Below are 27,269 nucleotides of genomic sequence, written 5' to 3'. Positions count from 1 at the left end.
GGCCTGACGTCCTGCCTTGACCTCAGACCTCCTTCATCAGTTTGGACTTGTCTGGGCTGTCAGCTGACCCTGGACACTGCCACCAGACCTGCTCTGCTTGTTTGGGGTCTGCGTGTCTCCAGACCTTGTTGGTGAGTGCTGCCCTGCCTGCCGTGTCATCACCCAGCACCCTTCCCTCCTGAGGTGGCTGGTGCTGGCTGCTCCCTGACAAAAGCTGCTTCTGAGCAACTTTGCTCTCTGGTTGAATGAGAAGTAATATTTATACATGAGCTGGGTGCTCTGGAACCCTGTAAAGTTGTCAGTAGCCTTCCAGAGAGCCCACTGAAACGTCTGCTTGCTGATGAAACAGGTTAAAGAATTGCACAGCCAGGGAAGAAGGAAAGTATAGCTGATGTTTCTACCCTCAGTATTAAAGGCAATCTCCATGGCTGCAATCAGCTTGGAGGCTTCTAGGAACAACAGGAAGAGAAGAAAATTTAGCTTGCTCATAGACCTGATAGGCTACACAGAGCTGATTTTTTTTGTTCCACGTTTTGACTAACAAAAAAAGGAAAATTGCAAACATTGTGGTAGATGTTCATTCCCATGGCCTGAAACAACAGCTCACCAGTGACTGAGCTTGTCCTTTGCTTTTCACATTCAGTAAGTTGCTAGTTAGCATTCAGTACATGTGGATTGCTCTGGTGTTCCTCCAGGACACATGAAAACAATCTGAAATGCTGCCTGTGGGTTTATTTTGGATTACTAAAACTATGAAAGAGAGCAGAAAAACTACTCCTAGCAGTCCTGCTCACCCAGATGGACTGGAGATCTGGCAGGCTTCTGGAAGGCTGCAACMGGTTCCTGACGCTGAATACCTACGTGATTGAACAGAAAGGTTAGAGGTGAGACATCAGTTGGCTAGGAGACATAAGCACGATAGCAAGGTACACAGAGGCCACAAACTGTCTTTCTATACATGTTTTCAAACCAAATGGAAAAGGAAGATGGAAACTATGGATTAAAAATAATGAATTTAAAAGCAGAAAAGGGGACCAAAAGAAGAAAAGGGTTTAAATGTTAGTAGGTGCTGCACAGTGCAGCTATTCACCTGTGCACTGTAACAACAGACAGTGTGTCCTGTGAGGTGCTGATCAAGCTCAGTCCCTGGAAACTGAAAGCACTCATCTCCTCTAAGAGTCAGGCCAGTGGTCCCCAAACTTGCATATACACAAAGTTCTCTTGCTGTTTTGCAACAGGAAATGTTATAGAAGACCTTTATAAATGGGTTTAGAATTCTATTTTGAGAACAATTATAAGTTGAATTATTTCCATTTCTTTTTTTCTAGAAGTTATACTATTGACATGCAATAACCAATGTGATGCCTGCTAGCATTGCATCCTGCTAAGAATGTGATTAGGAGTGGAAATAAAACACATCACTACATGTCTCAGTAGACATGAGTGGTGGAACTAGCTATAGGGAGAAATTAGAGAAGATATTTTAATGCCATTACCTGTACTGGGTCGTAAAATATTCCTGTTATTTGAGGAAGTGGAARTGCCCCTGAATGCTTTGAAAACATTATATTGGTTAGTACATGGAACTTAAATATAATGTTTTCTAATATTATAGTGATAAAAATCTACTAGTTCTTATTAATTTAAAACATACCTGTATTCTGTCTTCTTCCTTGTGCAGCCTGAATCTGTCCTAAGAAGACATCAGAATGGAAAAGTATAATTAACACCATGCTTGGTTCAAAACTACTGTTACCTGGGATTTCCATTTAGTCTCATTTTATAGCTATCAGAGTTAATAGTTCATACAGAGAGAGTTTTCATTAGCATACTTTCTCAGTTGTTAACACTGTATAGCTGGAGTCAGCTTAAAAGAGAATTGCTTTGGTCTGTCACATAGAAAAGGTTAGTTAGCATTCACTTCAGTTATGAATATTACTTGAATAGGACTCTAGTCTACATTAAAAAAGCTTGTAGTTATTGCTGTGATTTGTTTCCAGTTAGAATTTTCCTTTTCTCAATTACTTACACTTGTTATCTATTTTTATTTATATTTCAGTACCAACCAGTTGTGCTGGCTGTGGGAGGTAGGAAATACCAAACCAGATCAAATATAACGCTTCCTGCAGCTAGCTTACAGCCTGCAACAAGAAACAGTAAGCAGACACAAGCAAGCAGGTAGACTGTAAATAATGAGACAATGACAATATGAATGTGGGAGAATTCATGTGTCTGAAATATCTTCAGCACTGTCTTCAAGAAAGGCTTTTTTAAGGTGATTGGGTTAATATATTAAATTCCCATTGTTGAAAAATACTAAAGGTTTTGTAGATGAAAATTATGTCTTTAGTCATGCTTTTCATTTCATTACTTATTCTTAAGAAGCTTGTTAACGAACTTATTCTTCAACGAGCTTTTATTCATTAGTTTTTCCCAATTAATTCCAAAGCTTGCTGAAATCAATGAGAATATTTTAGCTGACTTCTGTGAACTTTGGGCTAAGGTCCATGAGACATTTTTATCAGTAAGATATTGTAAAGGAGACCATTTTGAATGGTTGGTTCAGAAAATAGGAATTGCTGCTCCTTGGGGCCTTGGCGTTGCAAAATTAGGTGACAGCAAATATTTTATAGTTGACCCAAACTGGAACATTTCCAGGCCACTGGAAGTCCTTTGATTGGATTTCTAGGAGCTGTCTTGAGAGAAGGGAGCTGTCTCGAGAGACAGCTTCTTCTCCTGAAGACCCTCAGCTAGCAAATGAGGCTGAGTTTTCAGGTTCTGGAGTGAAATGTCTGTTTATGCAGCAGTGTTGTATGGAGTTTTGCAGTTTACGCTTCCCACACTGGAGATCTGTGTGTGCCAAAGAGTCTAAAGAAAATGAGCATTGAGCCTGAGAGCTCTCCTTCTTTTGGGTTTGCCACAACTGAGCAGGATATAACACTGTCTACAAGGACAGTAGCAACAGAGTATGAGAGGGGGGTAAGAGAAAGATTAGGTCAGTATCAGAAGTATTTTATGCCACCAAACTTGCATCCAAGCCTGCCGTGCCCTTCACATCCCTGTTGGCAGCCTAGCTTTCCCTTTCAGCTCCTTTTGACTGTGCTGGGCTGTGGGGCTGTTTACTCTTGCTGTGCCACCCAAAGGGACGTTGCCAGCAGCCCCACAGTAAGCTGATTTCTGCTAGGTCTTCGTTGGCTGGGACAAACATGGTGGTGGTAAAGGGGAAAAGTTGGAATTGCACTTCCAGGGCCTGCAAGGGTTGTTCTTCTTTCAAATACAAGAAGCCAGTGAGTCTGTGGCATGTAAATGTGGGTGTTCATTAAAGCAGAGCTTTGCTGGAGCTGAAGTCCGTAAAGAAATGGGGATGGGCAGTCACYGAGTGAAGCCCAAGAACTGGGTCAGAAATTAAAGCAGTGGAGCAGAGAAACCTTTTAAATACCCAGATCAGAGAGGTCCCATTTCAGATTGATGCTGTGGTTGTAAACTGTGAGAATGGGTGTAAATAACGAGCAGCTAATAGAGCAAGGAATGAATGTGCAATGCAAAACTGAGATCAGTTCTGGAGGGCTCAGATTAAATATGGCCAGGCAGAACAGAGAGCTAATTGGGGTCTGGGATCAGTGACATGCAGATACACTCAGATCTGTGGCTAGAAACAGATCTCAGCCCATGACTGGGAGCAAATCCTATAGTGAACAGGGAGGCATGGAGGCAGTAAAGGATGGGCCAAAATAGCTGACAGGGCAGCAGAGAGAAATGCAATTTGGAGCAGACCTTGCAAGTGCTGGGACTGGTATGAGAAGGGGAGCAGCTACTCCATGCACAAAGCATGAGTGGCAGGAGGCTCCGCTGGAACTTTGTCAGCACCCTTGGTGGGTTGGGGTTAACTTCGGAGATAAAAGCAGCAYCCAAACTCCAGCTGTTCTCCAGTGCTTCCTGTGCATATAAACCCTGATGGTTATGCACTGCTGGGTAAGACCTTTCAATGCTTTCTGTAGTATTTGTAATGCTGTTGTTTCTCTCCACACTCTGCCCCTCTTTTTTCCTTTTCTTACTACTATAGTAGTGCCAGAATGGTGCTCTCAGCTGGGGACAGAAAGCACTGTAGAGTACTGTTGCAGACAGCACCAGCTTAGAGTCATGGCCTGAAAAGAAAAGAGATGCAACAGCTGAACTGAGATACCAAATACAGGGCAGTGGCTTCCCTAAGGATGCCCAGGYGCTTCCTGGCTGATGCTGAATTGCCAGCTCAGGGCTTTAACATGGGACTCTGCTCTGTGTCACACATGGTAGGTTGATGATATGACTGACTATGATCCCAATGTTCACAGAAGCACTGGACATATGCCCAGTCCTTATCCAGGGTCGAAGCAGCTATGCAAGGAAGGACTGCCTGAAGAGCTGTGACTGGAGAGGGCAAATGCATTTGCCGCACTTTGGCGTGTGCTTGGTTAACTGCTGTTGGGAAGAAGCAAAAGCCATGGTTGTACTACAACGCGACTGAAATCAAAGTTCTGCCCAGAGCAGGAGAGTCTGGATCCCCTTTCAAAGCCTGCTCCTCTCAGTTCTCCCCACTCAGGAGAGTTGTTTTCTGCCTACTGCACCAGGGAAGTGCTACGTGCTTTTGTAAGGCACGTAGGAATAAGCTGTCCAGTGTCAAGCTACTTGCATCAGTGTTTTCACATTTAGCAGTTCTGCCTCATCAAAAAGTGTTTAAAGCAGGGGTCCTGCAGTGGAGCGGAGTGTCAGGTATTTTCCCTGATTCCATATCTTTGACAACTATGGAAGATAAAGGGGAAAGAAGTGCAAGAACAGCAAGGGCTAGGATGGGCAGTTTTAGCACCCTGCTCTGACACTGAAAGCTGTAAGTCTTGCTTTGCTTTTGGTCCTGTGAACTTTTGCCAATGCCAGTGACTGGAAATGGAAACACCTTAGCTAACAGCAGCCACAGCAGTGCTCATTCTGACTGTGCTCTATTTCAAGGGTATTTACTTTTGAGGTGTCTTTTGCAGGCAAACTACCAATATAGTGAGAGGTAGATCTGTGAGCCTCTGTGAGCCAAGACAGACAGGAGAACATTTGATTCTGCCCGCAACRTTTCTTTATTTTTTTTTTTTAGAGTCCAGTTAAGCCAAACTGTGGTAAAGACAAGGGCATCATCAGAAACTCCAGTCTGAATAATAGGAGTGAGCCCTAAAGGCTCCTCAGACAGAAAAAGCTGATGATACTACTTCATAGGTTCAGAAATATACTGTGGTCATAGGTTCAGAAATATATTGTAATTTCTGCGGGTTTTAGCCATTTTTTCTCTTAAGAATCAAGAAGACATCAGGAGAAGTCAGGAAGTCAAATACCGAGTATAGACAGGGTTCTAAAAATAAAGTCCATGAAATCAGAAGTAAGTCTCCACTACTCCTCTAGCTCACAATTAACTGTCCCTAAATCTGACATTTTAATCTTTTAGGGATTAATTTACATTAGAACTTCAGTAAAGAGCATTATGAAGAAACATGCATCCAAATTGCAGTGAGGAGGCTTTAGAAGGATTTGCAAAAGTGAGAGGCTTTTTATTTATTTTTTCATTTTTTGGCTAAAACTTTGGTGTTATTGAAGACATACAACCTTCAAACTGATTTCAATGCTGCCAGAACTTCACTCTTAAGATGGATCTCTTACTAACTGGGGAACCTCAAATAGTTTTTTCTAATTATCAGTAGAAACAATAAAGGCCTCATTTGTTCTCAACCTGCAGGAACGTGAAATGGAAAAGAAAACAACAAATAGGACCAGGTTTACAGGGGCATTAGGTGCTAAATGAGGCAGATTCACAGTGAATCTAAAGCCYACCGAATTGTGTTGGCACTTGAGTAAATCCTGCCATATACAYATCTGCAAATTTTGCTCTGTAAGATTAACCCCCAGCACCCTGAAAGAAGGCAGGAGCATACAAATCCTGCCTAGGGTCACTTGCACTTAGTCCTCAGAAGATGAGGGAATTAAAGAAGGCAGATGGTTACGGGGCCTCAGGTACTTGTTGCCCCTTTGGTGTGGGCAGGTAGGAAATGGAACACTCCCCCCACATACACACACTCTTTGAAAGGCTCAGCTATAGCTTTCCTGGAGGGTGAACACTTGCCTTATTGCATGAATGCCTCAAAAAACCAAAACMTTTTACCTCATCCCCTTTCTTTCTCTCCGGGCTTTCCAGGTAGACATAGAGAGGTATGAGACTTCTGGACTTGCAGCTAAATTTGACTTCATGATGCTTTTTCTGAACACCTGAATTGACCAGAAGATGCCTGCCATGTGCTTTGGGTCTGAATTATTAGGCTACAGGGATGGCTCTAGTCATGTTTGTGAGAGCAGAACTGAGCTCAAGGCATTCAGAAATAGTGACACAACATAAAACCTAATGATGGCCCACCTCCCTTTTTATTTGAAAGCAATCATATTGCAGCACTCAGAAACAGCTGAAAGTATTCTCCTTTACTTGACCACACAGCTGAGCAATTGCACATTGTATGGGAAAGCTCCTCTAAATATTTGTATTGCAGCTTGCAGGCTAGAATGGAAGCAGGCTTCTGGATCAGGATGAAGAGCTTTGAACAGCCATGATTTTGTTGTCAATAACACGAATGTGATGCCAGAAATAACATCACATTTATGCCAGGCTCAGAACCACAGCCTGAGGTTTTTGAAAGAGCATTGGTCTAATTTAAGTTGGCATTTCAGAGCTCTCAGCTCTAAGTTTAGATAGCTATGCAACCATCTGTATTATCTATCTTACAACTAACTCAAATCTTTGAGAGACTAAGACTGCAGAAAGCAATATGAAAATATGATTCAAACAGCACAAGTTTCATCTCAGGTTTTGCCAAACCTAGCATTTGTCAAGGCTGAAATGTGCAGGTACCACTAGAACGGCTTCTCCAAAGCTGTGGATGATTAGCATCTGACAATCAGACCAAGCGTCTATTTTTTGGTTTATATCCAGACTTGGCTGCAAGCATTGAGTTTGCTGAGGCTTTAAAGGTTGTTATTGAATCATTGCTGCCTTAAAATATGCAGTACTCCATGTCTTGTGGCACATACTTCTTCACTGTACTTACTTGATGCTGCAGCTACCACAGATGAATATGCCGGGTGGATACTGCTAGAGCCTAAAAACAAGGGATTTTGTCTTCAGGTACTGAACCAAAAAAACAATGTTAATGAATGAGAATAAATGAAGGGAAGAAGAAAAGATTGAGGAAAGCTGTATGTGCAAAAATCATACGAGAAGAACTCCTTTAGGGTGTTTTCATCTTTAAAATTCAAGAGTTGTTACAAAAACATATATTACAACTCTCACTTGTTGGAAAGTTATCACAAAATTAATTCTARACAGAGTCTTGACCTATTTTTTGAACTCTCAGTCCAGGTATATGAATCAAAGAAATATTTGTTGACTATTATATCTGAAAATTACAAAAGCATTTGGGGATGAAGAGTTTACTCCCACATGAAGCAGCTTATATATCAGTATATTATAGGTAGAGGTAAGGACTAGCCATAATTGCATTGTGTATTGCAGATGAACTAAGTTAAATATAGCCACTCTTACCTCAGAGAATCTACACACGTTGTTTAAGTGTAAAAGAAACACACTAATTTTGTATGTATCTCAAAGTCAATACTGCAACTCTAACTCCAGCCCATCTGCTGGAATGAATTTCTTTATCTGCTATTAATATTTCTACATTGAACTGCTGAATACATGTTCACAATCTACTAAATAGTGGCGTTTTTAACTTCATGTCCTGTTCCTTAAATTTTACGAAAACTCCAACTTCAGGAAAAAAAACAATGCTTCATAGTTCATGCTACTGACCTGTATCTCTAACTCTATGCAGTGCAGGTCGAGACTTGGCTGCAGCTGCAACTGTTGTGGTTCTGGTTGTCGCAGGTGTTGTAGTTGGTTTTGGTGTTGTGGTGACAGGGTCTGTTGTTGTGGTCATCTGTGTTGGGGTTGTGGTGGCAATTTGTGTAGTTGGTATTGGTACTGGAGATGTCTGGTACTCTTTGCCAACTGTATTGCCTTTAAGAACAGTGAAAAAAATCAGTGCATGTCATTAGCTGGGTATGTGACACACACATGGAAGCATCATTAACAGTGCTCGCTGTTTAAGGCAACCAAGACACTGGCATTTTCCTCAGAATGTCTACAAACATCATCATCTTTGGATCCATTAGCGCCTTCATTGCTGTGCAGATATAACACACATGCCTATGTGACACAGTATTACACTGCTCTCTGGAGAGTGTTGACAGCGACCTCTCAAAACCTTAATGTTTCCCCTACACTTTCTCTACCTTGGACAAGAAAACCTATAAAGCTGACAGATGTCTCAGAGCTATGGATTGGTTCAAACAGCTCCTTGCTGTTGCAGTTTCTGTTTTGTTGTCACCTTTTCTCAGTGTAATTAGGCAATTAGAAAGTCCATATAAATAGAAATCAACTGACATCTGGTAATAAAAGATGGCAACTTCTGAGTCATAGACCGGAATAAGATATGCACTACCTACCACAGCACTGAAATGCTTTTGGACAAATGACAACTTCTAGAAAATAATGATTCAGGGAGCTGGTCCGAACCAGAACGGAGAGCATTATGGCTTTGGCTGTAGTGAGCAGGGGAGAGGAGAATCTTTGAGGTGCCAATTTCATCCTAACTTTGACTCATTTCACAGTTGATACTACTTTTAAAGTTTATCATCTGTTGTGAGAGGAAGAGACAATTCTAGTTGCAAAAATGCACATCCTAAATATCCTTATACAAAATTGGTGACATGCTTACCATCATTTCAAGTCATCAGCTTAAGAAAAAAACCTTCACTGTTATCTTTTCCATCTATCTACAAAAAAACTTCCACCAAATATATGCCATGTTCACCTCAGTCTTGTTCCTTTCCTCCCTGCCCATATCCCCAGGGATGACCTGCCAGACTGTGTACACTGAAAGGGAATGATCTGTCTTTATGCAGTTTATTCATTGCTGCACAGCACAAGCCTGTATTTTATTCCTGGATGCTCTCCTTTTGGAAAGCATCAACATGAAACTGTCCAGTGGATTAATTACTGCCTAATGCTAGCCAGTGAAAAATTCAGATCTCAGGCAGTTTTAATGGGATAATGCTGAAAGAGGGGTTGGAAGAAAAGCAGAACAACTCAGCTGAAAAAATCAATCTGAATGACTCTCTTTGGGCTGAACTGTGCCCTGCTCTACGCTGGTGCACTAAAATAAAGAAAACAGAGGGCACAGTGATTCTTCCCATGCAATCTGGTGCTGCAGAAATGGGGAGCAGGGGTATCTGTGGTCTCTATACCCTAGGCTGCAAGGAGCAAAGAAGCCTGGAGCTAACAATATAGCAGAAAACCCAGGGACAAGGAAATATCATAAAAAAAGCAGAGACAAGATGTTGCCTTGGCACACACTGGCTGGGCCTCTGGCAGAGCCTTTAGGGCGACAGAAGTGCTCGGGAGGGCTGGCTCTTCCCAGTGCTCCGACAGGCAGGATGTCCACCTCCATCGCAGCATCTGAACAGGGTTTGCAGGGCACATTTTCTGCGTAGGAAATAGCTGAGAGCTCTAATGCAGGCTTTCGAAGGTCATGACACGTGAACTTGCCCAAAACACAGGCAGAAGCTAAGCTGTGAGGGTGCCCTCTCTTCTCTGAATTGTCACGTGCCCTCAGGCCCAGGTCTCAGGAGCTCCCGCAGGGGCTGCATGGGGCAGTAGAGCTGCATGCATTACCTGTTTGAAACTGCCTGCTATATATTCCTATAATCATTTTGCAGGCAGCTTAGGCTGGAAGGGATAATGTAATTGACTTTGGAAAGCAGCGCCAGGATCCCTAACCCATACTTTGTTCTGATGCTTTTTCTGAAGCGTTCGAGGTGCTGGCATTCTTCATAGGTTTTCTATCTCGCTCTGACTTTTTAGGCTCTGAAGCAAAATTAAACACATTAGGAAATGCATCTTTGGGAGAAAATAATTTTAAGTCTCCTATTTAGAGATTATCAGTCCTCAAATGGAGGTGTCCTGTTGCCTAGCTTAGAAAGGCTAGTCAGTCTCATCAGAGCTTTCTCGCCAGATGAGAAAAAGTGATGGTTGCTTCTAGGGAACAGTTACCCCCTATTTTCAGTGCCTAATTTAGGTGTCTGAATTAGGCAGTACCTGCTCAAAAGCTCCTGCCAATGTCAGCAGAACTTCAGAAGTGAGCAATAAACATGGGATTTTTGTCACTGATAAACCCAAACTCATAAGATTAACTCATCATGTTGTTGATTTTTCCTCTGAATAGCAGTGTTCTGAGAATCAGGGCCACAGTGTGTGCACAGTGTTTGGTGAATACTAACTGGCATGTGATATTTCAGTAACTAATTCACATTCAGATGCAGTTCTTTCTTGTCTGACATTGTCAAATCATCATGGGGCCAAATCCTGAATTTTATGCACTGGCTTAGAAGGAAAGATTTTTCTTCAGTCTTTTCTTCTTCTAAGATCCAGAGTCATCAAAGTATTTGGAACATTTATTACAGTTCACTTAGCTCTACTCTGCAACAGAGTTTGCCTATGCTTTTAGACCTGACTGAGTACTGGAGGTTTTTGATCTTGTATTTTTTTTCTCTTTTCTAGCTATTTTGGCAGCATAGACCTATTTTAGAAATTACTCCAGGGTTAATAGTTTCCTATTAATTTGGATTATTTTTTAAAACAGCAGTTGTTGGTTGTTTTTACCAGCTGTGAATCGTTGTAATTCTGGGAAGGTTTTTCTTGCTACATCCAGTGTTTGGAGGGCACTGTAACCATCAGCAACATTTAAATAAATGTCAGGCACTATGAATCTCCAGTGTCCCTGGGATGAGGACCAAAATTGCATCTCTGACGGCTGATCAGATGTGAAGCAAGATTTTCCACTAGTCTGGCAGTGAGTGAGTGTAATCCTCAAAGGACTCACTTTAGCTCCCGGAGATAATGGGTTTAAGTATCCAGCTGTGTTATGTGGGCTCTATAACTTAAATCAGAATTTAAAAAGTAGCTTTTTTAATTAAAAAAAAAAGTAGGAAATCCTCTATCACAAGATGGCTCTAGCACCACATTACAGAGATCTTATATTAGCAACAAGCTGTTTCTACACAGTGGGGCTGAGAGAGCTGGGCTGAGGTGGTGGGGCCAAGGAGGTCTCGGGAAGGTTGATTCTGGTGGTCAGAGCTCTTTGCTGCTTGTGGGACAGGGCTGTGGAGTCCTCAAGTGCTGTGTTTGATGAAACAGATATTATTTGTTCTTACAATCATCCTGGGTTTTCACTGCACGAATGCACGGTTTTTGTTGCTAGGATCCTAACATTTTCATTCATACTATTTCATTCAAGAACAAAAGTAAAGGAAGTTCCTAGCATCTTTGGATTGCTGCAGGCACAGTCTTTGATATTTTGTTTGTATAACTGAGATGTGATTTGAGAATGCTCCCCATTCCTACACTATTTCTCATGTAATGTGGGTTTTAGCACTTGTGGAAGAAATCTTTGCTTGCAGCCAGCTGAGCACTACCTTGACTCTGATAGTTCCTGGTTTGGCGCGATACATTTGAACTGATACTTAAAGTGTGGGCACATTCAGGAATGAAAACGTCTGTTTTTAGTGAACTTTTCCTGGAAAAAGACAAAATTTCCAAGGTATTGCCTCCCTTCTAGAGGAGCTTAATATTTGGGTCAGTGATTTCTATGTGCCTAGTCAAGGAGCACATATGAATCTGTATGTATTTGACTGTAACGCAAAGGTACTGCAAGCCAAAAGCACGGATTTACGTGACGCATATTCAGTCTAAACAACTACAGCATTCAGAAGAATAAAGTAAAAGTGCCTTTGAGCAAGTAAAAGCGTAAAGATGAGGAAAGAGCTTTATAATTTACCTCCATAGACCAAACAATAATGAAGAGATGAATGGCACAGATTCCAAGTTACCTCTGTGCAACCTTGGATGGATACACGCAGTAACAAGTGTTTGAATTCATGGAGAAGCTACAGCACCTTTCATTATACCACAGTTCACGGTGGATCAGCTCAGTAAGGTTCAGGCTCAGCAAAGGCTCAGCAAAAGAGCTGTGATAGCTAGGAACCGCTAATAGAGAAGTATGGTACTATAAGATATTAATTTTGCTTTCGTTCACACTGCCAGGGAAGAGGCTGGACATTATACTGTTACAGGAAGCACAAACAAGTGGYATTTCGGCAATGGAGACACTTCATGTACCCTTGAATATTGACTACCACCTGGTGTGAGACGTGATCAAAGACCTTTCCAAACAACTAAATTATTCAAACTGAGTGGGTCTGACAGAGTAGGATGCAAGCTAAAATGGTTATACAGAGTTGGTCTTTATCATATTATCCTTAGCTAAGGCTGCTGTAAATTGCCATCTTTATCATTAATATTCTATTATTATTTATGATTATACTCTCCACATTGAACATCCCAAGAGATAACATGACTAACATTAGGAGAAAGACAACATGTAAAATCTCAAATGATTTCATATAACCAGTACAACATCATACTTTCAAATGGATTTAAAGCAAGGGGGAAACTACTTGGGAACAGAAGTTCTGTGGAAAAATAGAACAAAACCAGAAATTGTCTGGAATAATTTCCATATACTTAACACAAAAACTATGAAGAGGGATTTGGATGAGATATTAACACTGATGAGCAAAACAGATGCATTAACTTCAGACTCTGAACAATCAAACCTTTGTATTACACAACTGAGACACTACAGCAGATAGGTATGAATGGATTTGAGGGAAGGTCAGTCAAAAATACTTGCCTGATTTAACAACTGTGCTTTTTGAAGAAGAATATTCAAGAGTTGATGGGTACGTGACACCTTTCCTTGGCTTGCCCTCTACAAAAAATCATTAAATAACATCACAGAGTAAAGTCATGTCACAGAACAGAGACAAGTACTCCAAATAGCTAAGGAGTGCCACAATACAACAGGCAAATGTGTAGCTGGCATTTGAAGAACTGTAAGTTTTGTTACACCAAAACTCCCATCTAGCATATAGATGCAAAATCAGACTCTGCTTCTCCACCACCCAACTTGTTTTCTTTAAAATTTCTTTCATCTCATGGTAGAATCACAAAACCATTCCACGGAAAATACCAATGCCTAAATTGAGCATCATTAAAAAAAAAAAAAAGGCATAAAAATGCAGACCTGGGAGCATTTTGAAGAGGTTAGCTAGTTCATTCCTTTGCTCTCGGGCAGYGTTAAGTATAAGGACATTTGTATAACCTGTACTTAAGCTCACAGCCTTCCTAGGTAGCCTTTTCCAGTGCCCAACCATCCAGTTGAGTTAGAAAGTGTGTTTGATGTGGGAGTCCTTTCTTCAGGCACACAGCATTCTTTTCTAACCTCACTTTTGTGATGTGCCATTTCTGGTAACAGTCTTTTGCAATAATAACAGTGAGAAAAGGCTGTGTTTGTGTGTGGGAGCATATGGTAGCTGTATTTAGATCTAAAATGAGGTTCTGTCTTAAAACAATGAGGTGCATTTCCCAGTTAAGCTCAAAACCACAAATCTTTTTAGTGCCACACCAGATGCCATTTCCACTGGCACGTGTGGCCATGCAGTTCCATCTCATGGGGCAGTTTTTATATTCCTAAGGCAAATCTACACCAGTGAATGAAAAATGCTGCAGAGAAGCCCAGGGAAATAAAGACCACTCTGGCCTCTAGAAGCTATTTGCAACTAGTCTGTGAGAGCTTGGATGCGGTGGACATGGGACTTCTGGATCCAACTGACTCTCTGCGAGATGCTGCTCTTTCTCATACGTCTGTGCTAGCTCAAGTTAGACCTACCTCTCCCTTCAGCTCCTGGAAACACTGAGCAGTGGAGCTCAGTTTGCTTTCCCTTATTCCCACAGTGGATTCTTTTAGATCTGTGTATGTGGCACTGTAAACATGACAGCTGTCATCTTAGCTGATCAATCTGGAGACCATCAGCATTGAAGAGAATTAGTTGCTACAGACTGAAGCACATTTGGAAACTGAAAGATTCGTTTCCTCTGTGGTAGTGCACAGTGAAGGATGTGTGTCTGTGGAGCTGGCCCTCTATATGCAGGAATGACCATGCTCATCCCTGGAGCGGGAGATGCACCATCCTAATTCCCAGTTCTGTCCCTTTTTATGTCTCTAGAGCCTTTATTATTATTCTTTCTGAGGTTTTAGATGTCATTAAGCTCCCTAGGTGAAGAAGTTAATTTGAGAGTTAAACTGATTTAGTAACAAGGTGATGGTGTAAGGATCTATTCTATTTCTCATTTACAGAAATATAAACTGAGAGTAGCTCCACCGAAGTCAACATAGCTCCATTGAAGACCAAAGCCGGCAAATTAACATGTAAGCACATGCCACCTTCTTGTGGAAAAGAGCTTCTCCCTTGCCCTTACAGGAGTTGGCCTAAGTAAAAGGCAGCAAGTCTTGCCTTCCACTTCCCCCTGAGCTTTGAACATAGCTAAAACTGGGATCAGGATCTTCTGTTTCTTGCAGCAGCAAAGTAGGATTAGGGAGCCCTTCTGCCAATGTGGTAGGAAACTGAAAAATTTGCTTGATAACAGATGATTACTAAAAGCATTTCTTGATCTCTGGCAGAGGTAGAATTGCCAGATGTACCAGGTCATTACATGGATGCAGCAATAAAGTAATAATCAGATTTTAATCTAGAATCTCTCTGTGCTAACCTGACTTCTAATGCAAATCTGAAGCCTGCCATTGTGCAAATAAGCTGGCATGGGGAGGCTGGCTACTCCTGAACTCTGGGGGTTTCGATAAACAGCAGCCTGGGTCCCACGTGTGGTCCATAGGCAGGTCTGAGACCTGGGCTGAGTGTGTTCCTACTTTCTGGAGCAATGGTAATACATCCTTTTCATTGATGTATCATCTGGAAAAAGTTGCATCTAGACCAGACTTTGTTTAACATACCTAAAAATGGGCTACATGTGGGTTGAGAACCTCAACTTCTGCCTTTTTGAAGTACAAGCAATGAGGTGGTCGCTGCTCACCCCTCAAGCTTATTTGTAACTAGCAAACCCAGAGGTTTAGGACTCTATTTTCTTAACCTGGGAGCTGCAAAACTCCCACTACACTGAATGGAGTCATTCAGCTGAGTGCCAAGGCATTTCACTGCTTGAAAGTGAATACCAGTACATTTGCATACCTCCTGGTGTGCTCCCTGCTTTAATCCCAGAGGACAGGCCTTGTCCCCTGCTGCTCCTAAATCACGCCACTTCATTGCCTGGCTCCCTGAAGGATTCCCCTCCAGTGCTCTTTTGTTTGGATTCTTATTCACAATTTAAATATCACAAACTCTTCGTGACAATATCCTAACTAGGAATAAACTGTCAGCACTTTTCCAGGGTACAACATCACATACGTTTTTGGTCTGCTGAAAGGGAACTTGGCTGGAAGATAGGTGACTCGGTTAAAACTCAAAAGCTGTCCTGAAATTAATGCTTTGGTTGACTTTGTATTTTTATTGGAATCCTTTGACTCATAATTATAAAAAACAAAACAAAACAAAACAAAACCTTTTCTCCTTTTGAGAATGAGATCTGTCTACCTTCAGCCTCAGGCTAATGAGATCAATAGCACAGGTTTCCTGGGTTTTTATTCTTCTAAATTTCCCACATACAAACCCACATTTTCAGAAGGCACAGTGAGGATTTCCTTCCTACCAAAGTATTATAAATTATATTTGCTTTAATGTTTGAACTAGTTTATAAACCGAGTAGTTCCACTGACTTTAGTGGGACCACTCAACATGAGTAAAATTAAGTGCATGAGGGACAAATGTTATCATGCCTATATGTACACTGATTTCTCATCTTATCTTACATGCGTTTGTAACTTTCCTCTGTCTCATCTTTTATAGTGACTCATTAATTAAGAATCAAGATTTGTTACTATGAATCAAAAATTTCTACAGTTTCACAGGATAGCAGCTGAGCAGCTACTGAGGTAAAAAATCTTATTTCCCATTTATGTACCAGAATTACAATGTGCTGTTTGTTGGGAAGAAAACAGCAACAAGTACAAGCAGCAATTCAGCTGTTCCAGGAAATTCCTACTCATCCAAAATAAATCCCTCTCGTAATGTGGTCGACCCATGGCAGAATGCAGTAAAAAAGTGCATCCAAATATATTAATGCAGATTCCAGATGGCAGTTCGCTTTGGTCAGTTTCTGAGACCTCCTTTGCTGTTCACAAATTTTCACATGAAAAGAACATTTCTTTATTTTTAGTGGCTGTTCGGTTGCTTGAACTGTTGATTTTTCCAGAAGTGATGTAGTTAGCTAACATTAACTGGTCATACCTATCCTAAATCCTCAGGAGAAGTTTGGACCACATGTATGGATGCTGCAAGAAGTTAGATTTAGAAACAGTACATAAAGCAAAGTAAATTAGACCCTACTTCACATGGGCAGAATGGCTGCAAGTAGGTTTAAGAGAATCTGAAGTTGGTGTAAAGGGGATCTAACTTCCAAAATAATGTGAATTTCACCAGTGAATCCAAGGTAATATAGTTATGGGGACATTTGGGGAGAAAAAGGAGTTAGTATTAAATTAAATTAAATTAAATTAAATTAAATTAAAGTGTATTTCCTTGCACTGAGTGGATACTGAAGCTGTTTGGCTAACAGAGGTGAGGAGAACTCACAACATATTTGGGTTACATCAATATGATTGTTTAATATAGGGTTCTGCATAAATACATATGTGGGTATATAAATAAACTCTGCATATTTAATTTTAATAAGGAACTCAGAGARCCTGAGACACTGTGGCCAATAACTGTAGTGAAAATGTATTACTACGTTAGTGAAGGAAACCTTCGAAACCTAGAACGTGCTAGCCTACCTGCCTTTGCCAGAAAGCCTAAATATACGGAATCTGTGGAATATGTTGGTCACTTCAGAGGGCACTAATGCGGATGCAGACTGAGGGTACTTCAAATAGCCAAGAGGTCATTTAGCCCCCTTGCTGGCAATACTTACCAGGGAGGAGGGGAAGTGCATTAAGAAGACCTGCACTTCAGTACTGAGGCCTTAATTCTTTTCCCCAGATTTTAAGCGTCAATAGCAAGAGCTAAGACGCCCCTGACGATAGTTCAGAATGACTGTCGTCTCCAGAAGTGGATTCAGATCTAAGATTGGCTGAAAAACCCTCTCCAGCAGTGAGTACTTCTCTTCACTGGCTATATAGGAAACCCAGAATAAAGACACTCCTGGCTCAAATGCCTTAGTTAAATTATTCACCCTAAAGTTAGGTGGGGTGGACCTCCGGTGAATAAACAGGTATTTAAAACAAGAACAGAATAACAGAAAGTTGCAATTGTTTTTGTTCTCTTGTAATAGGGTAGGTAGGCACATTTTTTTCAAAAGATGAGTAAATCACACAGATTCAGGGTACCTGAGCAAGGGCTACCACAGAGCTTTTCAGCTAACTGCTGAAAGGGGTCTGGCCCTTACAGTGCCAGAGGTGAAGGAGGCATTTTGCCTTTCCAGAGCCAAGAGCCCTGCTCAGAGGGAAACTTTATGGTGACACTGTTTTGCTTCCCTCTGCCTGTTCCTGACCTGCCCATTTGACAGCTTTGGGCAGCCTGGCTGTGGACTTGGTGCTTTCCCACATTACCTGCAACGAGGAAGGACTCCCTCCAGCGCGGCAGCGACAGGGATCGGACCCCGTTTGAGAAGCTCCCTCTGTAACCAGAATGGCTGGCAACTTTCTGGACGAGGATCTTCCCACCTGTGTTGTCAATTATACCACTGCAAGGGGGAAACACGGTATCTGAAGGCGGAAATTCTCCCAAGAAACATAGAAACCATTAAACAGTGCAAGAGGTATTAAGTGTTCACTTTTTTCTTGAAACCATGAGTTATAGTGAAGCTATGAAGATACAGCTAAGTCTGTTGCTAATAAATATTTGTACTTCTTCAATATATAGAGAAGATCAGTTTGTTATAAAGTGCTGTTTGGGTCTGTTTGCTCTTCCCATTTATCTACTGGTTCTGTGTTTAAATTTGACCTAGTTGCAGGGAAGAACACGTTTCTGCCTTCATTAAAATCCCTACAAGCTTCATTGAACTACTGAAGATGCATGGAAATGTAGCCAGAGGAGTTTTAGGGCCAACCATGCAGCAGAAATAATTAGACAAATATGAGGCAAACCTCCCCTCCTCTGACTTTTTGTTCTGTAAAAACTGATGTTTTCTTCGAATTTCACTATACGTGTTATCTGCAGAAAATGTAGCTTGGTTCTAATCTCAGCCTAGAGTAAACTCAACAAAATGTTATTGAAAGCTGTAGAAAACCTGACAGGCTGTGTGTGGGGTGCACACTAAATGGTGTTTGTCATATGTTGTGATATGTATCTCAAGACAAATGAAAAACCTTCAGTGAATGAAACCTGACCATGGCATTATTAGGGGAGTATGAAAAACAAGATGTGACTGCTACTATAAAGGCATAATACAATTGACAAAAATTACATGCTGCTGGAAAATAAGAAATGAATGGCAAAATATGGTGAAGAATATGCTAGAGATGTAGATTTCTCTCATGCTTGCAAGATGCTATTGGTAAAATAATTGTAAGGAAAGAAAATTTGCTGTTTGTGGAAATGCAACATATAAGCTAACAAATCCAAACTCAGTTGGCAAACAAAGAAAACTGAGACCCTCTACTCCAAAAATATAGGCAGCCAGCATTTGAACTATAGGTATTCACTGTCAGTATTTTGAATGAAGGTTGTAACTTCTGTTTGGGGCAAACTCTGCTAGCAGAGGCATTCACACAATTTCCATTGTGTGCAAGTATCTGAAGGAAGAATTGGCTGGTTGTCGGCCAGTTGCTTGACAGTCATTTCCGTAGCAAACAGCTGAGCACGCATGGTTGCAGCCAGGAGATGGCAGCGGTATACCCACAGACGTGTCTATCCGCACAGTGTACAGCAGAGAGATAAGGCTTACTGATACGATCTGCAGCTATGCAGTCTCTCATTAGGCTGTGGTCCTCAAAGCAGGGACAGCTCAGCTGCCTTGTGATAACCATCCCTTACAGCAAAACATTTTGTCTTCTTACAGGTTCAAGTAAGAACACATACCAGACATTTTTAGTTAAGAAAACTAAATACTTTGCATCTTCTTCCCAATTTACAGGGAGTTTCCCAGAGCAACTAAAAGCTTCACTTTAATCTCATCAGATCATACTGGAGTAGGTATCACATGGCTAGAGCAACTCACAGGATGCGACTGAGAAGAGAGGAAGAGAGAAGTTCCCAGCAGTGATACTGCTGGTGTCACCTAAGATTCACAAAACTCTTCCTTTCTCAGTCAATGCTGCTGCAGTTCCCTAACACACTATTAAGGGAAACTGTTTTTCAAATACAGTATGAACTTCCAAAGTCTTAGCTATTCATGTTTACTCAAGATCCTAACTATTTCATAGAACTAGAAGTGTAAGCACTGCAATAGTGCTCAAAATGAAGTCACGATGTCAGTCAGACTATATGAGTTCTTACTGCATTTTCAGTTGGATCTTATGGTCTTTGCATCCTGCCTATAATTGTTGTGTGTTGTTGTTGCCAAGTTATTCTCCATTAAAGATTTCTGCACATCTTAACATGGCAAACAAAACTTTGCAAAATGTGTACTATGCATTTCCTTGTCTGTTATCCTTTCCTGTGGTGTGAAAGCCCATTACTCAGCATTTGATGTTGAGGATTGTTAAATTGAAACCTGGGCAACCAAAACCAATCCCAGAACTATGTGAGTTGCATATATTCATCACTGGTGATATACCTGTTTTTTTCTGAAGCTTTATTAGCAGCAACAACTCTATCCCCCTCTTCCACTCAAATAATAATAGTGCAACAATAGTCATTTGCTATACATAAATGAGAGATCTGCAGATCTCAAGATATTTCTTCAAAGATTGAGAAGCACCTTTAAACATGACTAATTTCAATAGCAATGCAGGACTGACAGCATTTTATAAGATTGGAACCATAATATCACAAACAGTCTTTCTCATATGCTTTCTACTAGAACAGCAGCCTGCAATCAAACCTGCAAAGCATTGGCAGCTGTAAATAATGTGAAAAACTTAGAGCTCTCTACACTGAAATTATGGTTCTGTCTATCTTGCTCATTTAAACTCACTCACCTGTGAATTGCAGCACTACACACACTGGAAAAAGAAGCATAAATGTCTGTGCCATAAACATGGTATTTTACATCTTGACATCCAGGAGGGCATTTTGCAATGAATTCTGGATTGATTATCTTCCCCGCCTTGACGTCACAATCGATCTGGGGTACGTCTGTGAGTACAAAATCTTTGTAATATCAGATTGAATGTTTTCACAACAGAATGATCTTGTCATGAAATGAGTGAGCTGGGTGACAGGGATGCCACTCCTCCCGTACATTTATACAAACTCTTTAGGAGATACAAGAGATGTCTATGTGTTATGCATCTACATACAACTCATAACCCCCATGCCAAGGGATGTGGCTGTAACTAATGATGGACAGAACAAGTCTGTGGATATTTTTGACCTTGAATGTTTGTTTCTCTGAAGGAAGCATCCATTATAATACTTTTCTGGGGAGATAGAGAAATATATTCACTCAGACTGTGGTTAACATATGGGAAGGAGGCAGTAGGGGAAGACGTGGTTGTGAGTCAGGACTGTGAACTACTGTGCATGCACAAGGCAGGATGCTTCCCAAGCCTCCCTCTGTGGTTTTGTAGCTCTGTGCCATCTATAAGGCAAGGCTGCAGCCACATCCCATTACCTTGCCCTTGACTTTTAAAAATATTTGCTGGGCACAATTTACTTTGCACAAGGGGTCTAAGCGTGAATTCAAAACCTCACAACAGGCTTGTATTTCAACTAACAAGGCAAAATAATCTGTAAATAGAAATGTTCTTATGGGAGCAGAGCTAGAAGTTATATAGCCCTGTGCATAGAACATACACCACCTCTTTCATGCTAATTAACTACATGTGTTTCATGTTACAGCAGGTTCATTTCACGTATTTACGTCTCTCTCTTTCTGAAAGCCTTAGTGCTATGATCCTTGTGTGATTCCTGGTTGACCATGGAGATATAATTTAGTAGAGAAACATGCAATATGTTCTTCACACATGTTCAGTGGTATAAATTTTACTCGGTGATATGATTTCACTAACAGAATATGTTAGTTAATATATGTTCCTACTGCATCTACAGAGAATTGTGAAGAGTTACAAAAATATAATTTCACTTTGGACTTTTTCTGCGCCAGACTTGGCTGCTGTAAAGCAACCAAGCATACTACTGGGACCACTTACATAGCTTAGCCTTTTTAGTCTTCTTCGTGGCTTCCTTAGCTGCATATGCATATGTAAGAAATACACCTAGAACAAAGAAAAAACAGTATGAGGAAAATGGTGGATAACAGCATTGGTCACCACAATCTCCTGTATATGGGATTTCCTAAGTTTGACTCAACTGGTTGAACAAATGAAATGGAAATATTCTAAGCCACAGTTAGGTTTCTGCTTATTAGTGAGCTTTGCAGACAAGATGGTGTCTACTGCAGGTGATTTTTTTCAAAGGGATTAAAGATCAATTCATCTCACATGTTAATCTGTGGAATTCACTGTCAAAAGATACTGTTGAGTCCACATGGTCAAGAAAATCATGAAAGGCCCAGATATTTTCTTAAGTAGTGGAAACACCTTATAGTTAGTGAGAGAGAGATATTAGGGATATGCAACATGCTGTGTGCATAAAACACCTGGGAAGTTAGGGAGAGAAAGATCCCTCTTAACAGCCTTTGTGAGGAGTTTATCCCTTAATAGCGTATTGTGAAATTTCACTCATTGGTCTCTGGTGGTAGCAGGTATGGGGTACCAGACAGCATTATGGACTGTATGAGATTGTAGTGTGGCATGTTCCAGTATCCTGTCTCAGCAAAGGCACTGTTTTCCTTCAGTAAGCATAACTATGATTTGAAAACTGTAATGGCAAGAGAGAAATGCACAGTTATGTTAAAACATATCTCACTCTCTCTCTATATATGTAGCTTACCTTGTCAGGTTTACTTGGTAAGCGTATGACATACAAAAACTCTTTGTTCTCTGTGCTTATCTTATAAGCAATATGTTATGGGTAATAACCTCATTACAAATATTTTCACCTTCCTATTCACCTTTCCCTTGTCTGAGCTTTCAGAGGGAATTAAAACTCTGTGATGTGTTGGTTGATCCTCTGATGATTTGTTAGGTTAATCTTACTAAAATACGTAACAGCAGTCTTATTTCTTTAATGCTCTTCTCCCTCTAGACTGATTGCAGAGAGTTTGCAGACTTAATAACTCTTAGAACTTGCTCAAAAGAAAGAACAGTCTCACAGTATCTGAAATGATGGTGTGTAGGTGCAGCACTGGGGCCTTTTGTCATTGGTGTAATTGTGTTATCAAGGATAACTTTTAGTTTAAGAAGAAAAAAAAAGAGAACCAACATAAAAGAAAGTGCAAAGTCCTGGATGCATGCAATATTAGGGCACAATTTTATGTGGAGAAAATAATTTGCCCTTTGTAGCAAAGAGAGAAGAACTATATGGATAGCTATGAAGCTAAACATGGATCTCCTAGTTTTGAAGGTTCCAGCTAGAGAGAGTATTGCATGGGAATGTTGCAATGAAAGCCAGACAGCACAGCTAGGCTACATGATGGCTACATCTCTGTCAAAGGGAGATATGTAAGTAAAGTACACAAAGAAATCCCGCTTGATTCATTGCAATCAACCAGGTTGTTCATGAAAGATCATTTGTAAGTTCTGGAATCTCTACATGTTTCCTGAAGAAGCAAGATCCTGTCTGATTGCCAAGGTAAAGAAAATAAGACATATTTACAGCTGTTTTTCTTTGGCACTCCTTGGTCATGGAAAGCCCTACATTCTTGGATGACTCAGAGAAAAACTGGGAATGGATGTTTCCAAAGCGTGAAGAAGCTGATTTTTCTTTGGGGGGGATCTTTAAGTACAGATGCTTTTCAGCTCCAGCTGTGCTATCTGATATAGACTGTATGTAGCTAATCAGGTATTTAGAGATCTGTCCAACTAATTAATATAGTTTCTATGACAAATTTGCTATGACAAATATGACAAGTATGTCAGGAAATTCAGGCATCCAGTTTCTGAAAAGCTCTGTGCCAAGGCTTACTCCACCTTCCACTGAAAGCTTCAACAGCAGTGGAGCCCAGAAGGAAGAGAAGAAGCCAACAGCCACTGGTCAGCCAGGACAGGGGAATACAAACAGACTTTCCAGAGTTTCAGATTGCCTTGGAGTGTTTTTCATGCAGTTGTCTGAACTGTGTGCATTTTTCATGAACTCTGTTGGTATTTTCTTTTGGGGAGTGGAGGAAACATCCTAATAGGTTTCTCAGCCAAACTGACAACATCTGAAGCATGCAGACTCATAATGTTAAAATGATATTGTTGTTTTCCAGGAATCCTTGGCCTAGCTCTACTCAAGCTAGTATAAATGTAGCAGATCAGCTGTACTTACCAAAAAAGGTTGCGATGACTGAGGCCTTCATGGTGAGAAAAGCAAAGTCTGGATGTATCAGTAAGGAACTCTGAAAAGGAAGAGTACACCAGACTGCATTCAGAGGAACAATAGCTGACACCGAAACCATGGGGCAAGAGACACTGTGCACTTTCTTCAACCTTTCATAGTCCTCATGTGCTGAATCCTCTTCTCMCAGGCTGCGTGTGCTTTTTAGAGAAGTTGATGTCACTGGAGTAGATGGTGTTTGGGCTATGGTATTCCCATGGTTTAATTTTTACTTCTTTCCATGTTTTGCCTTTTACCTCAGTAGAAACAAGATTTCATTGCATGAACTTATTTCTGAAGCCAGTGGTAACAGAGGGCATAACAGATACTGACATGCTCTTGCAGCTAATCAGATTATTTCACTAGACTTTTAAAGAGTATTCACAAAATTGTATTTATCTGTACTTCCTACTACATCATTAAATCTCATAAAGGTACAGGGAACATAAGTCCACTTAGTCATTAAGCAAGTTGAACATAGTATCTTGCAATCCTGCCATCAGTTGTGAGCCATATGACTAGTTTCTTTCCTTTTCTGAGGATGTGTGTGTGTTTGTGTGTGTGTGCATGKGAGTGTGTTTGTTTGAGATTAAGAGGACTCTTTCTGTCAGAACATCTAGATAATATTTTTTCTAGGATAGTTAGGAGGCAGGGCAACTTGTTCCTAATTTGGAACAGTGGGTCCAACAGAAAGATGAAGACAGAGGAAATGAGTGGAAGCCTTTGTGACCCTGTTAAAACATGGGTGGGATAAACCACTTCAATTAAAATGAGACTTTCAGCAGAGTTCCACTCCTTTTGAAGAATAGGAACTCTGTTTTATTTGGGATAATCATTCTCTTGGCATATGGTTGTGCAAAGGATTCCTGATGTTGTTTTGTAAGAACACATAGGAATTTGAAAACTGGCAAACCAGAGCAAATCACCTATCCATAAAGTCCAGTATCTGTCTGACAGTTGCCTCCTTCAGATGCTTCTGTGTTAGCTGTAAAATCCCATTGAAGATCTGAGCCAACTGGACATATTCATGTTGGGAACACATATTTAGGGGCTTTTTTCATAAGAAATGATTGCATTGACCAAAAGTTCAGCATTGTCTGCAATCATTTCAATTAACCAGAGGAATCTAACCCAGATGTCCTCTCCTACAGCTAAAACCCTGCCAGCGTGCAGGATTTACTGAGCTCAGTCTGCATATGGGTTTCCTGACTCCTGCTCTCCCTGAGGCTCTTGGCCAGGCTACAAGAATATAATCTTATCAGAGATATCCTCTAAGTTTCTCCTGAGTAACACTGCCTATGCTGTTTTTCCAGTCACTCTTCTCCCATGTAACATCCAGGCTACCTCAGGAAGCATGCCTCTTCTTTTTACTGGGATTGATCTAAAAGGACTGTAGGTGTTATGGAAGTGAGAACTGTCAGTGCCTAGGGAGTGGGGGGGTGTCTGCTTTTTGATATGTTTGAAGATTTCAATGACTTGGCAATGGGCCTCAGCCCATTGATAGCTGCTGAACATTTTCTGAACCATCATATACCACTAAAGGCTATATTGTTATCAACTTGGTCTTTGGAAAAGGCATCTTAATATGAGTATCCCCCAAATGTGCAGCAAGTAAAATCGCTGGTGACATCTTTATTTAAAGTCAAGAGGTTTGTAGGAATTTGTCCTGACAGTATTTGCCTTGGTACTGTCGTCATCTTTAGTTTAACTAGAGTAGAAAAGATTTGAGATGGTAAAGGACACATCTACAAGYTCATTTATATGTGGATTGCTGTTGTGTTGTGGAGAGACTCCAATACTACTTAATTTTTCCTGTATGACAACTGTATAAGCCACCTGTATGACCAGTGTTGCACAGAAATCCTCATTATGTTCCTAAGACTCTGCCACCCCCAGGGCCCTGCTCTCCCAAAAGTCCTCCTGTCCCTAGAGGCCAGAAGTTGCGGTCCCCGAGGCCCCGTRGTCCCCCAGAGCATTGCAGTGCTCTGGGGCAGCACAGCCTCAGACTTGGCTGCAATCACCATCTCTCCCTTGTCTGCTGGTGGCATTGCTTCTCAAGGCAATAGGAACTGTATTGTTTTTTTTTTTTTCCTAAAACATTGTGAATTTCCTGTGAAAAGAAACCACACAGTCTAAGAGGAGTTCAAATGTAAAGCCTATCAGGTGGCATATGAGTTGAGTAAGTAGACCCCATTGCCTGCAATAATAGATATTCTTTCAGTAGGAAAATTAGCAGAAGCATTTAGATAATACACTTACCCAACAGATTTGTTGTCACAGCTACACCTGAAAGCATCCTATGGGCATCCTATGTTAAGTGCCCGGCTTAGATGCTCTAAACTTTCTGTTGTAGAAAGTCTGTTTGCATTCACTGTATTTAGAGACTAGGGAGTTACCTGGGTGAGGGTGCCTCAAATGAGGTTGTATGAGATCCCCTATACTGTGTAGCAGTATGAAAGCTGCTACTTCAGAAAGGTAAAGAGTGAAAAAGCCTGGAATAAAATAGTGCTTTTCTTCTTCTGTTTCTCTGGGATCAGAAACCAAGGCTCTGATCCTGCAAATGGACCCAGGCATATTACAGGCTCTTTAGTCTATATATATCCAATGACAGATTCGGAGATGTTTTATCTTTAGACAGTCAAGAATAATGCTGTGCTATTAAATACTGCTGTGCTATTGTCCCCTTGTTATTTTACCAGATAAATATTTCCCATTAAAACAAATCCAAAAGTTTCTACACTGGGGTAATTTATAGTGTGATTTTTTTTCTGACATTTCACCTTCTATTTTACCATTGTTAATCTCACTACTATGATGTAGTGAGTTAAACTCACTACATTTTTTACCCTATTTTTTTTTCCTGAAAATACAAGCTCACCACATAATGCATAAAACTATCAACCTTTATGTGCAAGACAGATTTACACACCAAAGCTATCAAATCATTTGGTTTTATTCCAATAAACATATAGAAAACCCCCAATTCACCTGATTTTCTTCATTTTCTTCTAAAGTGGGATGTGATTCATGTAGGTCTAAAGCTAACTCTCCCCTTTGCTCCAAGATCTTAGTTCCGTTCTGAAGATTATTTAACCTCATATCTTTCAAATATGTCTGATGATATGTAATCTGATCCCTCACTAACAAATACCTAATCACAGAGTCATCCATTGACATTACTACAAACTTAGCATTAGGCGGCCACATGGATTTAAGCTTCAGCCTTTTGCAGTTATTCTCCTGACATCCTGTTATTTAAGTACACCTGGTTAAGGCCCCTGTCCTTTAGAAATGTGATGCAGGGGGCCACATGGATGCATGAGACAATCCACACTGCAATTAACACTACAAAAGCCAAAAGGAGGAATCTTACCTACAAGAGTGAGTGCCTCTGTTGCAGCTTTATAGCTCCGGTAAATTATACCCGAGTTTCACATGGGCTTTCCTCTATGGGTTTTATATCCCTCTCTTCCGCCTATGACATGTAACCTCAGTGACCCCTTCTTCTCCACCCCTGTATTACATATTCTCAAGTCTGACTAAAGAGTCATTTAAAA

General features: G+C 40.8%; 1 protein-coding gene across 1 annotated transcript in view; it reads right to left on the bottom strand.

Annotated features, from left to right (window-relative positions):
* The window catches only part of VIT (vitrin), a 43,412-nt gene extending 19,687 nt beyond the window's left edge, over positions 1-23,725 (bottom strand). The window contains exons 1-11 of the mRNA XM_026081258.1: positions 23,665-23,725; positions 21,444-21,509; positions 20,271-20,427; positions 17,739-17,872; positions 12,870-12,947; positions 9,905-9,985; positions 7,871-8,077; positions 7,110-7,160; positions 1,655-1,693; positions 1,497-1,553; positions 795-857 (exon numbers count right to left, since the gene is read on the bottom strand). Of these exons, the coding sequence (XP_025937043.1) occupies positions 795-857; positions 1,497-1,553; positions 1,655-1,693; positions 7,110-7,160; positions 7,871-8,077; positions 9,905-9,985; positions 12,870-12,947; positions 17,739-17,872; positions 20,271-20,427; positions 21,444-21,509; positions 23,665-23,695 (964 nt within the window). The 5' untranslated portion in view covers positions 23,696-23,725. The remainder of the gene's footprint in view (positions 1-794; positions 858-1,496; positions 1,554-1,654; positions 1,694-7,109; positions 7,161-7,870; positions 8,078-9,904; positions 9,986-12,869; positions 12,948-17,738; positions 17,873-20,270; positions 20,428-21,443; positions 21,510-23,664) is intronic.
* Positions 23,726-27,269: the final 3,544 nt, after the last annotated feature.

The sequence above is a fragment of the Apteryx rowi genome, unplaced genomic scaffold, assembly GCF_003343035.1.
Source record: "Apteryx rowi isolate R43461 unplaced genomic scaffold, aptRow1 scaffold_54, whole genome shotgun sequence".
NCBI classification, from domain to species: domain Eukaryota; kingdom Metazoa; phylum Chordata; class Aves; order Apterygiformes; family Apterygidae; genus Apteryx; species Apteryx rowi.
Note: the sequence above shows the minus strand (reverse complement) of the source record. Positions and strands in the feature narration are given on the sequence as shown.